The sequence below is a fragment of the Poecilia mexicana genome, unplaced genomic scaffold (genome assembly GCF_051168715.1).
Source record: "Poecilia mexicana isolate PSO_F unplaced genomic scaffold, ASM5116871v1 scaffold_12, whole genome shotgun sequence".
NCBI lineage: Eukaryota > Metazoa > Chordata > Actinopteri > Cyprinodontiformes > Poeciliidae > Poecilia > Poecilia mexicana.
In genome coordinates, this window is record NW_028263381.1 from 7,642,080 (window position 1) to 7,657,655 (window position 15,576).

The following is a 15,576-nucleotide window of genomic DNA, read 5'->3' on the forward strand; positions in this document are numbered from 1 at the left end:
TTGACAAAGTCTCTTTTCTAGACATAAATCAGCTTGGCTCAGTTAAATCTCTAGGCGGTGTAGTTTTCAAATTACCCAGCAGGGGGAGAAGTTTTAAAGGTTTTTTTGAATCTATCAGCCCCCACCCCCGTCCCTCCTCTGTCTCCAGCCTGCTCCTAAAGTAAGGGGGTCCTTGCATAAACTTCATTCCACTCTACAGAAGGAAAACACATGTTGGAGACCTGGCAGAGGAAAAACATAGAAAGCAGACAAAGAGGACTTTGGATTGGACTCATTCTCTTGATGTTGGATTACTTTTCCCACATGAAGTTTGGATCTTTGCGTTTGCAACTTCAAAACTGAAGTGTGAGTGCAAAAGTTCAAAGCAGTCATAGACATGGCTGCAGCTTTCGCTTTGAGTTTTCCTATGCTGGCTCTTGTCTTTTCTCACCTCCTATTCCACTGCTGTCCGGTTTGGGCCGCAATGGACACCTGCTATGATGAGAAGTGGGCCTCCAGCCGTTGCATGCCCAAATTTGAGAACGTTGCCTTCAATCGCACCGTGGTGGTGTCAAACGTGTGTGGTTCTCCACCCGAGGACTACTGCATGCAGACCGGCTCAACGCGCTCGTGTCACTACTGTGATGCATCAGACCCTGAGCTGAACCACAACGCCAGCCTCCTGACAGACTTTAACAGGAATGAGGAGCCCACATGGTGGCAAAGCCAGTCCATGTACTATGGCATCCAGTACCCCAATTCTGTCAACCTTACCCTTCACCTTGGTAAGAGCAACTGCACAATCTGATATTTAGTAGTCATGCTTTCCTCAGGTTATGGTGTTTGTGGTCTGATTCAGCAGAATGACTGCCTACAGTATATAATGTCTTTTATCATTAAAAGTGCTCGGCAGATTATATTTGGGGGGTTTCCCAGTGAAAAGAATGTTGCCTGATTTTTCTTTTTTTTTTTTTTCCATATATTCTCAACTTGACATGCCATTAACTTTTCACTTTTCCTTTCTTTGAAAAGCATTATTTTGTGTTCTGCATGCCCATGGGGGGAAAGGGAGGGAGATGGACAATTTAAAACAGATGTTCTGAACAACAGACGATTTGCACAATTTAGTTTAGACTCATCTCCATATAAACAATCTCGCGTCCAGACATGGGCTAGACTTGAAATCCCTTTTATCAAAGGAGAAATCTGTTGGATTCATGGCAGATTATCAAAGACAGCAGCGTGGAAAATAAAACATGAATGACCCTTGATTCATGTGGTCTTCATTCAGACCACATTTCAAACTGAGCAAAGGTGTTGGTCCCAAAGAGATGATGAGAACTTCGGGGACAAATCTGATCAAACTTGAAGCCTTAAGCATGTCTGCTGTATGATTTGCCACAATCTAGCAGATACAACTATCTGTGCTTTTACAATATACATTTTTTTTTTCCCCTGAAGTCCTTCAAAAGTGGTTTAAACAGGTCTTGATGACTGGAAGGGAACAAATTAATGCTAGCCATCCCATTCCATAAAATGCATTTGGAATTCATAAGCTACATGTTTGAGGGAAAGAAATGTCATTACCTCCCCTCAGCCAAAGTCATTTTTTTCCATAGCCTGGGACATCCAAAGTAAGTCCACTGTCATTTCAATTTATGCAAATTTTTTTCCATCACTTTCAGGAAACGTTCCTTACACTCTATAAAACCTGCGAGATTAAAAACAACCCAATTTGGGTCAAGCACTCATCCGGTTCACTGATTTCAGCTTGTCTTGCAACATAATTCCAATCCCTTGAGCTTTTTTTTTTTACATTGTAATTTTACAAGATTTTAAGTCAAAATTTGACCATTATTGATCAACACAAGTGAAAATTATTGAGCAGTGGGAGAAAAATTACGGGTTTCCTAATTTTTCTGGGAGGAATCATTCTGAATAACATAACATGCATTTGCAATGAAGCACTTATTTTCTCACAACCCCAAATAAATGCCAAAGCAACTAATTGCTATTAGAAATAACTTAAATATAATGGGTAACTTAAGTCCACCTGTTTGCAATTCAGCAGAATGATTTATGCTAATGGTTAAAGTGGAACATGCTCAATTATGAAGGCACCATACAGTCGGGATGCTTTTCTTCAACTGGAACAGGGAAGGTTGCCTTTTGTCATTGATTCTGTTCATAACCTTTTATGGACATAACTTCTAGGTGCAGACAAGATATTGAAGGGATGTGTCTTGGCAGCCTTAGGATCTGTTATCAACTTTTTGCAGATGTGGTTCTGTCGGCTTCATTGGACCATGATGTCTAGCTTTCATTAGAAGAGTTTGCAGTTGGGTGTGAAGCAGTCAGGATGACAATCAGCACCTTCAAATCTGAGACCATGGTCTTCAGGTGGAAAACAGTAGAGTGCCTTTTCCAGCAATGTCCCAGGAGGAGGAATTCACAACTACATTTACATGAGATTGCTGTCTGGAAACTGCTGCTATTTTCATATGTTGACTATGGAAAATTATTACAATACGTTTAGACAAGACCACACATAACTTGAATCCTCTGTACTTGTCACTATATGGTGCATGTCATCTAAACAAGCTTTCGAATATAACCCTCAGCTTCCACCTTATTTAGGAAACAATTCACCAAGTTTCCAATGAACCAAGAGCTCATTAAACGCATTTCTTATCAGACGTTGTTAAACTGAACAGGTTATGTAGCGCATGCATAAGAAAATCCCAGTAGTCTTCGCATCTGGTGGCATTCCCAAAAAATGACACTCTTAGTCCTGGTTTCAAAATGTTCCGGTGTGAGACACTCCGACAGACGTACAGCTGAATCCCATTAAAAACATTTCTGTTTTACTGAAGAGCGACTGCGTGTAAACAGGGCTTAATTATCTTGGGGTCTTGTTCACAGATGCAGGAGAAATGGAGGAGTAGATCAATAGGTAGGGTGTTGCACTGTCATTCTCATTGCGTTGGCAAAATTGCAAGTATGAAACTAAAGACCACTTTACTGCTCAATTAATTCTGCTAGTAATAATAAACTTGTGCAATGTGTCCATTTGTATTGCAAGTTTCTTTGTCCTTTTTTTGTATTAATCATGTTTCATCCAATGACATTCCAGTCACAATACCAAGCTGTGGAAAGCTGCTTAAATCATTAGCTAACCAACGTTAAAACTTTAGCCTAAATGTAATGGTCTATGATGCAAAAAATTTTTGTAAAGCCTTCTGTAAATTAATTTTATTCTCTCATTTCCATGTGTGATTACAGCAATCTCTCATCAAGAGAAATCTGGGGCTCTAAGCTGACCTTTCCAAAATGTAATTACTACTTTTCTACAAATTGAAACAAACTACTAATGTGTAGTAGTCCCTACACATTAGTAGGGACTACTGGAATATCCCTCTAAATCAGCACCATATTCCAAAACTAGTAGCACACCTAAAGAGTGCCAGGTCGATGCTTAGTTTTTGTCATTTTGGTTTAAGTTCATTTTACAAAGTTTTCCTCTGATAGTCACCATCACCTATTCCCCAGCTCATGAAGCTGACTTGTCAGTGGTGGGTGGATCCTGCCAATGAACAGTCCAGCAAATAAACAGACTCAGAAAAACAAAGCGCTCACAGGCCAAACACACCTACACCTTGGCCTTCCATTTGCTGAGTAATCAATAGAGGTGAGCATTGGCATTTCTGCCACTGGCAGGCTGCTACCAGCGCAAGATGCTTGTGTCAAATTAACCTACAGAGTTCATCAGAGAAGTCACTAAGGATTGATAGAAGAGTATTTATAGGTACTTGATGTGCTTCCCCCCCACCCCCTGCTTTCTTTGAAGGATCATTACTATACTAGACCATATATTTTTGGAACATGACAATTTTTTGGAGTTAATCAGTTTATATCTGACAGTCTGTTAGTGTAGTGTTCATTAGAAGGTATTTTAGAAACCAATTTAACGTAATAATAAAAAAAAACTATCAGTGGGAATAAATGTTGTCTCTTTTTATTTAGGTTAGTGACATGCCTTGTTGTTGTGATTATTAGATATAGACGTCCAAATCTGTTAGTTAAAACACAAATGTGCTGCTACAATGAGTATTTCCTTTACGAATATTAGCACAGTAAACATGATTTTAAATTTCATTTATTTTAGGTCAACGCAAACTGCTTCAAGAGCGAATTAGTTCCAGAGGAAATACAATTTTCAGATATGCTTCCCGAAGTAGGACTGGCTGCTCATCCATATATTGTTTGGGCATGATGTTTTCTATCCTGAGGCAAAAGGAACAAGGTGTGGGTCACTGTCAGGTTGCATACTGAGTTTTCATCTTAGACTACAGGCTGTCCAGCTCAATAATACAGGTAAAGCTTAGAAAATTAGAATATCAGAAAGCAAAACTCATACATTTATCTTAAATTTAATAAAAGAAGACAGAAAATATTTCAAGCCTACATGAATTGTATTTTTTTATGATTATGGCTTACAGACAATAAATCCCAAAATTTATATATTTCATAAGTTCAACTAAAATCTGTATTTTATTTTATTTTTTTAAATCTGGGTTCTGACAAGTTCATTTTTATGCAGTTAGTACTTGGTTGGGCATCCTTGCATCAATATTGTTCTGTTGAGGTGTAATCAAAGCCCAGGTTGCTTAGATGGCACCCATAGGGTCATCTTTGTCATTGGGTCTGGTGTCTCTCATCTTCATCTCGATGGAACCCCAACAATGGGGTTCAGGTCAGGGAAGTTTGCTGGCCAATCAAGCACAATAACACTGTGGTAACCAAACCAGCCTTTGGTACCTTTGGCAGTTTGGGCAGCTTCAAAGTCCTGCTGGAAAATGAAATTGGCATCTCCATAAAGCCTGACAGCAGAAGGAAGCATGACGTGTTCTAGTATTTATTGGTGACGGTATTGAGTGTGGACTTGAGAAAGCAGAGACCAAATGGCAGCTCATGAAACTTTTGCAGGTGTGTGCAGTTAATTAGCTAATTCAGGTTTGACTCCATACACGTCTAATGTTGGATTTCCATGGCATGATAAATTTGCAGTTCTGTCGCACCGTTTCCATTTCTCTCAATGACATCTTGAACAATGCAACAACCTGGATGATTGGAAGAAAAACATGTAGTAGAAGCACGACAAGCATGAGGTCCAACTCATCTGGACCTCATGTCCAGTTGAGTTGGACAACTATTGTTAATGTCAAAATGCAGTGAAGCTCTGCAGACTTGGGGACACCTCTTTGCAAGGGCGCCAAGATCAACTTGAATCTCATTTACCTTGAAAATCACAATTATTATTGTGCAAAGCCTTAATTGCACACAGCCCCCATCTTATATGTTTGTTAGGAATGGTTACTTCTGCTCAGAATTATAAACTTTCTTTATATTTCAAAATGTCTTCCTGCGTTTGCCGCAGGATGAACAACCGAAGCTGTCAAACAGCTGCACTTCAAAGCAACAACATGGTTGTAGACTGTGAAAATGTCAGCGCTCTGACCACAAATGCTTGCATCACGTGTCCTGAAAAGTAAGAAGTGCCTCCATCATAGGAAGACTATTGATTTTCAATAGCAAGCAGATGTCTGGCCGTGTTTAGAGACACTGTTTATAGCGTTGTTTTTGTTCCAAAGAGAGACTGGACATTGCTGCAGCTACAAAAGAATCCTCCTTGCCTTGAGAGTTTGTTATTCAAACAATTCCAACACCCACATGTCTGTCTCCTATAGACTAAATTGACCTTTTGCTCCGACCAAGCATGTGCTCCACTAAACTCGCCGCCTTTGACGTTTCCGCCTTAAACGGATTCTGATTCGGTTTTCGGAACGCATAACATCACGTAACTCAATATCTCTGAATTATGTGTGTGGCATCCTTTTGTAGTCCATCTGGGCTGCTGGTGGGGGGTGCCATCTCCTTACTGTTTTCCTTCGCCTGTCCAAACAAAATAAGATCTCTGTGAGGGGAATACAGGCAAATGTTGGGATGATAAACAGAGCAGCAGGATGCAGAGGCACATGCAGCAGACAGGTCAGAGTGGGTCTGTGAAGACATGGAGAGAGAGTGGGGAAAAAAGAGGTGGTGGCAGGGGGTGGGAGGGGTGCAGGATTAGGGCAGCTTCAGGGGGAGTAAACAAAACATAATGAGGAAGGAGAAGTGGGGGTGCAGGGGGTGGGAGAAAATTCTGCTTTGCTGGTAAGGAATTGGGGTCAGGTTTTTCCCACAAAGACTTGTTGAGAGAGAGAGACCCACACAAACACACATTCTATCAGAGCACATTGATGTCTACAGCTGGTTCTCATTTTAGGAACGTCAAAGAAAAGCAACATCCTGTCTCTGATTTAAAGCATTGATAAAAAGAAGTCTGCCGCGTCGGGGCATGGCGCTTTCACAGCTAGATCGCGGGGCTTACATCTGTGACGTGCATCCACAAGTAAAAGCAAGTTGTTTGATTAGACTTTGCATTTGGCGTGAGTTGATAAATCCACCCAGCCAGCTTGTTTGGTAACACAAAACTTTAGGTCAAATAATAAACAGATTTCAGACAGATTTCCCGTACTCAAGAGGGTTTAGTCTGAGTCGGGGCAGACAAGTGCAACTGTGTTTGACTCAGAACAGGTCAAACAGAGGGGCTAATTATGTTACTTATTATTAACCCTTTACTCTTTATAGTCATTGTCAATTTGCTAAAGTCCCAACTTAACTTGGATGTATTTCTGTATCAATGTTCAAGGTTTCAGCTTTTTTGCCGTTTTTGGATCTTTAATCACTTTTCTTTCATTCCTCTGTGCAGGGATGGGATTTCAGAATCTTACATTGGTCATACAACAAGCTGTCTTCTGGTGTGTCTTGTTTTGTCAGTGTTGAACCTGCACAGTATGTCAAACCGCAGTCATCACTGCAGTGTCAACGTGCATAATATCGCATTTGCAAAGGTCGGCTTGGATGCAGTATTTGGTAGGATATTGCATCTCAAATGTGATGCATTCACGCTCTGTGTGCCAATACTATTTTTGGCGTGACAGGCTTTCACCACCCCTGATGCCCACACTTGTTAATTTTTTTTAGTGGCTGAAATGAGCTAACAGAAAGTGGAGGGGATTGTGATAAGGGAAAAGAAAATGGTTAGGAAACTGCTGGTAGATTATAATAAATATTAGTATCACGTTATGGCAATTGCAGTTTTATTTTTTATTTTTTTTTTAGATTGCACTACCTTCATCAGTGCTTGTCTGGAAATATAATGGTAATTCTCCAAACCGCTTTAGACTGAAAAGTCTTATTATCACAGTGGGTGTTTTTAAGCACTTCCACGGAGAAGCAGGCGTTGTGTAAACACCATGAAACAAGACTAATTTCCTGCTAGATCATTTTTGAAAACATGTGTTAAGAGACACCTGCATGTCTTTCAAACTTTTCATTCCAGCTTGTCCTCAATGTTTGTCTTGGAATGCTGCGTCTACCTACTGGTGTGGCTTAGGAGGAGTAAATAAGTGTTCAGGAAGTACTTGCTTTAATATCCAGCATGTTAATTACGATCCTCCATTTATTTCGCTACCCACTTATCTCTGCAGGGCCACCAGAGAGTTGGCTCATATCTCCAGCTATCACAGACCCACTTATGGCAGGATAGAAGTAGTGTATGATGAAGTTAAATACACCATTTCTTTTTCTTTTTATCATCTTGGTGAGATATTCTTTTTTTAATGTGTGGAGAAAGTGTTAACAGCCTGTTTGGCCTCTTTTTGAGGAGGCGGGTTTGGCCACCAGGGTCGAGAAAAGCAGATTTTAAATAGCTTTCAGTAACTGCAACCTTTCACTTCTATGCCTGTGCAAACCGACAAATGCACGCTCTTTTTCATAGCAGCAAATGGCTACGTTAGATCACAAACTTTAAACAAGAACGGCTAAGCGATAACCACAGTAACATGCAAATATCCATTGCAATTACTCTGCTTGCCATCACAGATATCCAGCATTTATTTCATCTGCTGTGGTTTTCTTTTCCTCTTTTTTTTTCTTTCTGCCACAGCAGGGTTGAGCTCACCTCATGCGGGGAAATAAATGAAAGCTAAATGATCTCAGAGCTCCAAGTCGAAAGATACCATTAAAGGTTTCTAGAAAGACGAGACGCGAGTGTGCCAAGTTCCGATTTGGCGGAGTACAGCAACAGATGTCATTACGGCTGCAGCAGCGGACGGCGTCCCCTCCGTCAGTGTGCAGAGCTTAGTATCTAACGATGTAGATGAAAACACCCAGGCGTGCTCCAAAGAAGCCCGTTAAGAGAGTTTCCGCAAGTTACCCCTCTGCCTGGTCTCAATGTGATTTCAGTTTGTGTCTGCCCAGTCAATCCTCTTATTTCTGAGTGTTTTCATATTGCCGTGTCTCCCTTGACGTGATTTTATTTTTTTCATTTGAAGGTTGTTTCCCAAGTTTTCTACAGCAATAATAGAGTATTAGGATGAATCAATGCTGGTGTTTATTCCACAGAACTGAAGGAAAAGAAAACTGAACTAATCTGAAGGAAAAAAAACAAACCTGTTAATTTAAGGATGGTCTTCTAGCAGCGCGAGAGATTATGCTTAGCAATTGCTCCAAAATAGTAAAAATGCCAATGTAGCAAAATTTTGTGAATCCATTTTATTATTCATTTGCTCAATTATTGTAATATTTAAAAGGTAATTGTTTACTCCAAATAGTTTTTTTTCCTTTGCTCTTTGGCCCTGAACTGTAACTCCAAAGTGTTGACTAATCAAACACCTAACTGTAGAAACCCCCCCCCCACAAATCTACCAAATAAGCAGGAAACTATACTGATTGTTCTGATTTCATTGAAAAGTGATCATGTTCTTCTGTTTTTTTGTTTGTTTTCCACAGGCAAAGCCTTTGAGATAACATACATACGCTTGAAGTTCCACACCAGCCGCCCGGAGAGCTTTGCCATATACAAGCGTACAGAGAAGGATGGACCCTGGCTGCCTTACCAGTATTACAGCGCGTCATGCGGGAAGACGTATAGGAGGAACACCAAAGGTTACATTCGCCCCGGAGAAGATGAAAGGACCGCAGTGTGTACAGACGAGTTCAGTGATATCTCCCCTCTCACTGGAGGAAATGTGGCTTTTTCTACCCTGGAAGGTCGGCCCAGCGCCTACAACTTTGACCAAAGCCTGGCCTTGCAGGTGAGCAGACACTTCATATTCTGGCTGAGCACGTATTTTCCTTTGAATATAGAAAGTTAAAGAAAGATGCTTACTCGCAGTATAAAAATTACACTCTTTTGTCTTTGCTTTACATATGACTAGAGTGTAAGATGTGACCCGATTAACATAGCAAATTCATGGTTCCTGCAAGGTGTGCCCAAGGATGAGCCAGACTTATGGAGGCTATTTTTTGTATTATTATAATTTTTTTCTATAATGTCACAGAAGAATGCAGTGTGTTTGAGGTTTTCCTTTTAGCAGCTAACAATATTATGCCATCAAAATGTGGGCTTCCCATATTGTTTTAGTTTGTGTTGAACCTCTCACATTTAAAGAATATCAATCATTTCAATAATCAATACTTTCTTCCCTTGTTTGGATTAAAGTTTAAACTTTAATCAAATGACTGAATCGTTGCACGTGATATTCTAATGCACTTCTTCAAATGTTATTCAGAACATTCTAAACTTGTTGCCTCTAAATCTGCTCATCTGTACACATTTTTACACAGACAAACATCCTGCAGCCATGCTTGTGTATGCATGGCTTTTAGTCTTTTCAAAGGAGTCGGAGTAAAGCTAACGTTATGTTTAGTTCTGATTAACATTGATGAAGCCTTGAGAGTGTTGTGCTGAATTAATGGCCGCCTCTTGAGGTTGAATCTGAAAGGGGTGGGCAATGTAAAGCATGGCTAAAAGTGACTAAATAAAGCACTTACAGCAGTCTCCCCGCCTTTTTTTTTTTTTTTTTTTTTTTTTTAAAAGACTGTGAGTATTCATGCATACATCTATTCATGCCCGTGAAGTACTTTGCTACTTAAACTGAAAAAGTCTGATGTGCTTTGATGTTTGCTGCCTATATTTGTGACTATTTTTACTTCTTAGTTAAAATACTGACGCACGGCAGCATGAGCAGGTCTCTGATCTGCTTGAATACAAGAAAGAAAGGCTAAATCAAAAAATTTGACCAGGCTCCTTCAAAAAGTAAGAATCACTCAAACTAAGCGAAGCAAGTTATATAACATAAACACGTTCTCATTAACAGTGCACACAAAAATAAATAAATAAATGAATTAGTCATATTCTGCAGCCAGCAGATTTTTGGTCAGATGCAGAATTTCAAGACACATTCGCCGAGGCAGCTTTTGAAGTTTCTTTAACATCTGTGTGAGTTGAAAAGGTTCCAGTTGAGCAAAGAAGATGATGTGAAACCTGGGAGTTCATAAATTTGCTTTAAAGGTATATGTTCAACGGTGAAAGAAAAAGGAAAGGGAGTAAAAAGTACTCAGAAAAAAAAAAAGAAGAGTTTTTGAAGTTGTGAGCTCAGCTAAGGTGAGCAGAAACAAATGTGAATCTTAAATGTGTCTGGAATGTGCTTGTCAAGTTTGCTCAAATCTACCAAATAGATAATCGAAGCTGCTTTCCGACTACATCCTTGTACAGTCTCGAGAAAGCGGGTTGTGATATCACGTTGGATCTTGGGAGGCAAAGGGATTTTCTGTTTACAGCCACCAGACTCCTGAGAAAACCACTAACAATGCCGAAGCATAACACAGATCATATCACAATGTCAGTTGATGGTTTGAAGTACTTTGGCGGTTGTCGGACGAGTCGAGTATCACCTAAAGTTCAGACTGGCTTATGGTAGATGTAATTATTCGTCAGTAGCCAATTGTATGACCTTCGAATGGCTTGTCCTGCTGGTCTGTGTTTGGTGGAACGGTGCCAACTAAGATAAGCAGGTCTTAACAAGACAGCGATGCGTTTATCGTTTTATACATACCATTAGAAAGTCTGAGAAAACTGAACTGTGTTTCTGTTGTCTGGAGGAAAATGCCGGTGGTGTTCTTCAGATGAAACAGTGGAGAGAGGAGCAGTCTGTCGAGGTTTTGGGTCATGGTCATTCATTAGCAAATTATTATAGAAATGGATCGTGTTACAGATTTAGCTGATCAGACTGGGCTTCACTATGTTATGTCAGCAACTACTGCCCAGCCGACACTTACAAGTGAAACACTTATGGATGGAAAATGGATTGTTTTCACATTTAAATAATGAAAACAGTCTTGTATGTATTGATGTTGTCTTCTTCCAAATTCCTAACAGTCAATCATTAACATTGTCACTACAAGTTTATTTTCTCTCAAAAAACAAAAAGATGTTTAATAAGCAAAACATTATTGAAATCCATCAAGTAGCAGAGGACACCGCTGCAAAATGCTATATTTATTTATAAATGTCGAAAAATGTTAAATAAATACATCGAGCTGGACTGGTCCGATTTCAATGTCATTCAAACTCGGCACATTCACAAATAACACAAAACGCTGCTCACGATGGATAAACAACAACATGAAGCAAATATAACGATGTGACAGAAGAGCCTTTTTTTTAGTTCCCCTTCCTCTGTCAAAACCTCATTCAGGTGATGTGGGCAACCTCCAGCTCCCCCTGCCCATTTTGCTGCTTTTTACACTTCCTTTTTCCCTATTTTTGTCCCCCCCCCATCTTCAAAATAGCAACAGAACCCAAGGAAAGAACATTTTCAACCGAGTTAGCTTAATTTCAGAAGAAGCTTTTGACTGCATTGATCAGCCGCTGGCCGTGACCTCTTGCATGTGCAGAGCTTCCATCAGAGCATTGATTATAGCGGCTTGTTCTTCTGTCTGACCTTTCTCCGATGTCTTGGTGTGAAAAAATGTCTGACTATGCTTGCACCTCTGAAAAGAAAGCTGTCCTCCTCCACATCATTAAATGGGAAGAGGAAGTGAAGATATGTGGGGGATATGAAGTGTAACCTTGCATAGCATAACCCGCGCCAAACCTTCCCGAAGGGCGAAGAGCTAAAAAGGGGAGGAAAAACTAAGAACTGAGCTAAGAACAGTTTGTAAGAATATATATGGTTACTTAGTCACTTTAGTCAATTTTTTTCTTTATGTTTTTCCATTCCAGTTTGGAAAAGAGCCGTCACACAACTGGTGCTGCCGATCATGCAGATGTTATTTATGGTAATAAAAGAGAAGCTACGTAGCTTTAAGACTCTATTTAATAGTCTTTATGTATTTATTCTTAAGTATTCATGAAGGACTCATGATTGTCTTATGTATGAGTCTTTAAACTGCCTAGCTCTCCAGGCCAGAAAAAAATAATTTTCTTCCATATTTAAAACAGCATTTAATTCCCTTTTGTTCACATTATAGCTTGAGAAATACTGATCAGTTTTTTTTTTTCATACCAAGTATTAGTAAAGGAATTGGATGTCATGTATTTCAGCTTAAAGCTCAGACTGAAACAATTCACCTCCCTCAGTTAGATGTATCACCTCTTTCCGAATGTTTAAATTATCTTTACTTACTTATCGTCAAACATCTTTCTCCAGCTTTCAAAAAGAACAAAACACTCATTTATCCTAGACTTACTCCTGGTGCTCATATGCCTGCGTACTTTGTATTTGTACACAATGTTTTGTTCGGTGAGTGAATGTATCACACATTATATTTTATTCATTTATTTTTGATATACTAGCTGATGAGATGTGGGGGAAGCATGGAGTGTGTGTGTGTGCGTGTGGGTGGGTGTTTCTCTGTTTAAATGTTTTGTATTGTATTTTGGTTTTACTTATTACAATTTGTTTTATTGGTTATTATGTTTTGTTAGGAGCCGCTTGAGAGTGAGATGCTGCATCACAAGGGGTTATCATCGAAATAAATAAATGAATTTGCTGAAAAGATTTTTCTAGAGTGGTTCTAGAGTGTCATAGTTAAATCCTGGACTTTATTTGAGATGGTGTGGCATGGCCTTAAACGTGCTCAAAATCTAAAGTGGCAGAGTTAGAACAGTTTTACGTTGATGGTCTCCAAAGTGAGAGTTAAATGTGACAGAAAATGAATCACTGAAGAAATCTGATCTGTAAGGAAGAGGTGATTCTTACTTTAAGTGAGATTTAGTGTTGAATTATGGGTAGACTCTTACCGAATTAACAGTTCTGCAACCCTTTTTTTTTTGTGCTCATTTTGAATTACCTGTAATCATTAATGCCTCAAATCACCACTGATATAAAAAGGATTTAAAAAAACAAAACAAAAAAAAAGACAAAGGATTAAGCCGACATGCCTCAACTCACCTTAAATCTACCTCCTGTTCTATCAAAACACTTTTTTTCTTTTCCTGTCTGTTTCTTCACAATACCTCCCCTCTCATCAACCTTGGCACTTTGAATAGGCTGTGCCTCCTGCAACCTCCCACTGAGTAGAAAGAAATATATATATATTTTTTTTAGCAGTGATCCCAATTTAAACTTGAAAAAGATGAAGGGTAGACAGCAGGGATGAAGCCACTTCTGCTCTCGAGTGTACGCTAAACTGCGCAGAGCAGCAGGATTAGCGGTGCATTTTCTGCTCGGCTCTCTGATGTGAAGCTCCCTCGCATCTGCAGCAAGTGAAAATTGGAATTAAAAGCACTATTGGATTATCTTTAGTACCATTACGGGTTTTGGCACATTGTGTGGCAGGCTGCAGCCAGTAGGGTGACAAACAGCAGCATGAAAGGGGAAGGACTGGGTTTGGCTCTGGAGATTTTGCTCGTTTGCCTCCGTTGGGACAGTAATAAAAATGAGAATGAATGAAGAAAATAAATGTATCTGCGGTTTAGCGAGAGCTTCTTAGCTCAACAGTACATGAATCTCCTCTCTCTGCCACATTATTCCATGCCTCATCTTTTTTTTTTTTTTTTCTCCTGCCATGTGTGTATGACTTTCCCTCAGCTCTTATGCCGATGCTTCTTCGGTTTTTTTTTTTTTTTTGTGTGTGTGTGTTTTTTTTTTTTTTGCTTGAAAGCTCCTCTAAACATCTAACCCACAAAACATGTATGCTCTCAGTTTTCAAGACAAGTATCTTTCGGATTGACAAGTATCTTTCAGTTTTCAAGACAAGTATCTTTCGGATTGATCCCTTCAAATTAGCCACTGTGCAACCTGCACTTATCTATTTGCTGTATTTCTATGCACTCTGGTAAAACTGGAGTAGCACAAAAGATCTTATGGGTTTGGGAGCAGAGGGTTGGACTCGCTCTCCTGTCGTAAAGTGTGCAGCTTGGATTCATTTTGAAAATTATGCACCTTGGACTAACAAAGAGAAGTGCATCTTCTTCCCCTGAAAGGGCTGTTTTGATGATTTATAAAATATGCAAGGAAGACAGTAGGCTCAACAATTTGAATAGGTGGAGAAAACGCGTCTCTTTGGAAAAAGGTGTAAGCAATGTTTCGCAAAACGCAAGAGCTTCAGATCCAAGATTTTCAGACAGTTTTCCTAAACTTTAACTTGTCTGGTTTGATTTAACTCTTAATTCTGAGCTACGCAAAACAAATTAGTCATACGAGACAGAACAGAAAATTGGATGAAAAATGTTAGAAAAGCTCGCCACCAAATGTTTTCCTTTGCCCAACCGTACTTTGCATTGTGTAAAGTGGTTTGGTAAACAAAACAAAAAGAAAGTAACAAAAGCTACAATGTTTTTTTTTCGCAAAAGTCCCATGCACATTTCATGACTTCTTGAAATCCTGTTAGTTTGCTTTATATTTGTGTTGTGATTTTTTTGTGATGTTTACAGTGAAAGTGCCCCCGATATCATGTATGTTGTAAACTAAAGGTTGAAACTAAAGTTTCTTTAATACCCTCAGTCCCATGCTCATCACTTCCATGCCTCGCTGCATTGTTACTATTCCAAGCAAAAATGTTCAAGAGCAAATGTGGAGTTGAACAGTATAGACATTTTAAACGGTGTTACAAAACGTTTTCTGAGAAACTACTTTGTTTTTTGTTTTTGTTTGCTTAAAGCCAAGAACAAAAACAACTGCTTGAAATAAATCGGTGTACAATGAATCATGGTTTGATTTTTGCATTGAATTACTGACATTTTGTAATGTATATTTTTTAATATTCCAAGTTATTGAGTCTGTACACTAGAAGTTTGAATGGGGACTGGAGCGACATAGATTCAAGGTTTTCTTTTCTTTTGCTTTCAGCAGTTTTCTTTTTTAAAATCATGGCCTTTGTTTTAAAGGTAATCAGTATAGTAGCTTTAATCGCATTCAAACTGACACTAATGCTACTTTTGGCAGTATTTCTAAATCCTTTGGACGATGTACACCTTCTGATTATAAAGCTGCTGGCGATCAATACGAGCTAAGAATACATGGATTGGTTGGCAAATCTCTGGACAAACCTGGCAAACAACCATCCTCCTTCAGTCCACCTCTCACCCCTGTGCCTTTCTTTTAAACAAGACGAGAGGACCCAGTAATTTAGTGTGATCTCTTTTCCCATTACAATATAACAGAGATCAATTGCTCTATTTCTTTCATTAAATCTCTCATTCCT

At 39.3% G+C, this 15,576-nt stretch overlaps 1 protein-coding gene across 1 annotated transcript in view; it reads left to right on the top strand.

The window, feature by feature from the left end:
• Nucleotides 1–206: 206 nt before the first annotated feature.
• Nucleotides 207–15,576, top strand: part of lamc3 (laminin, gamma 3) — a 142,011-nt gene continuing 126,641 nt past the window's right edge. The window contains exons 1-2 of the mRNA XM_088010845.1: nt 207–764; nt 8,875–9,179. Coding sequence (XP_087866971.1) covers nt 377–764; nt 8,875–9,179 — 693 coding nt within the window. The 5' untranslated portion in view covers nt 207–376. The remainder of the gene's footprint in view (nt 765–8,874; nt 9,180–15,576) is intronic.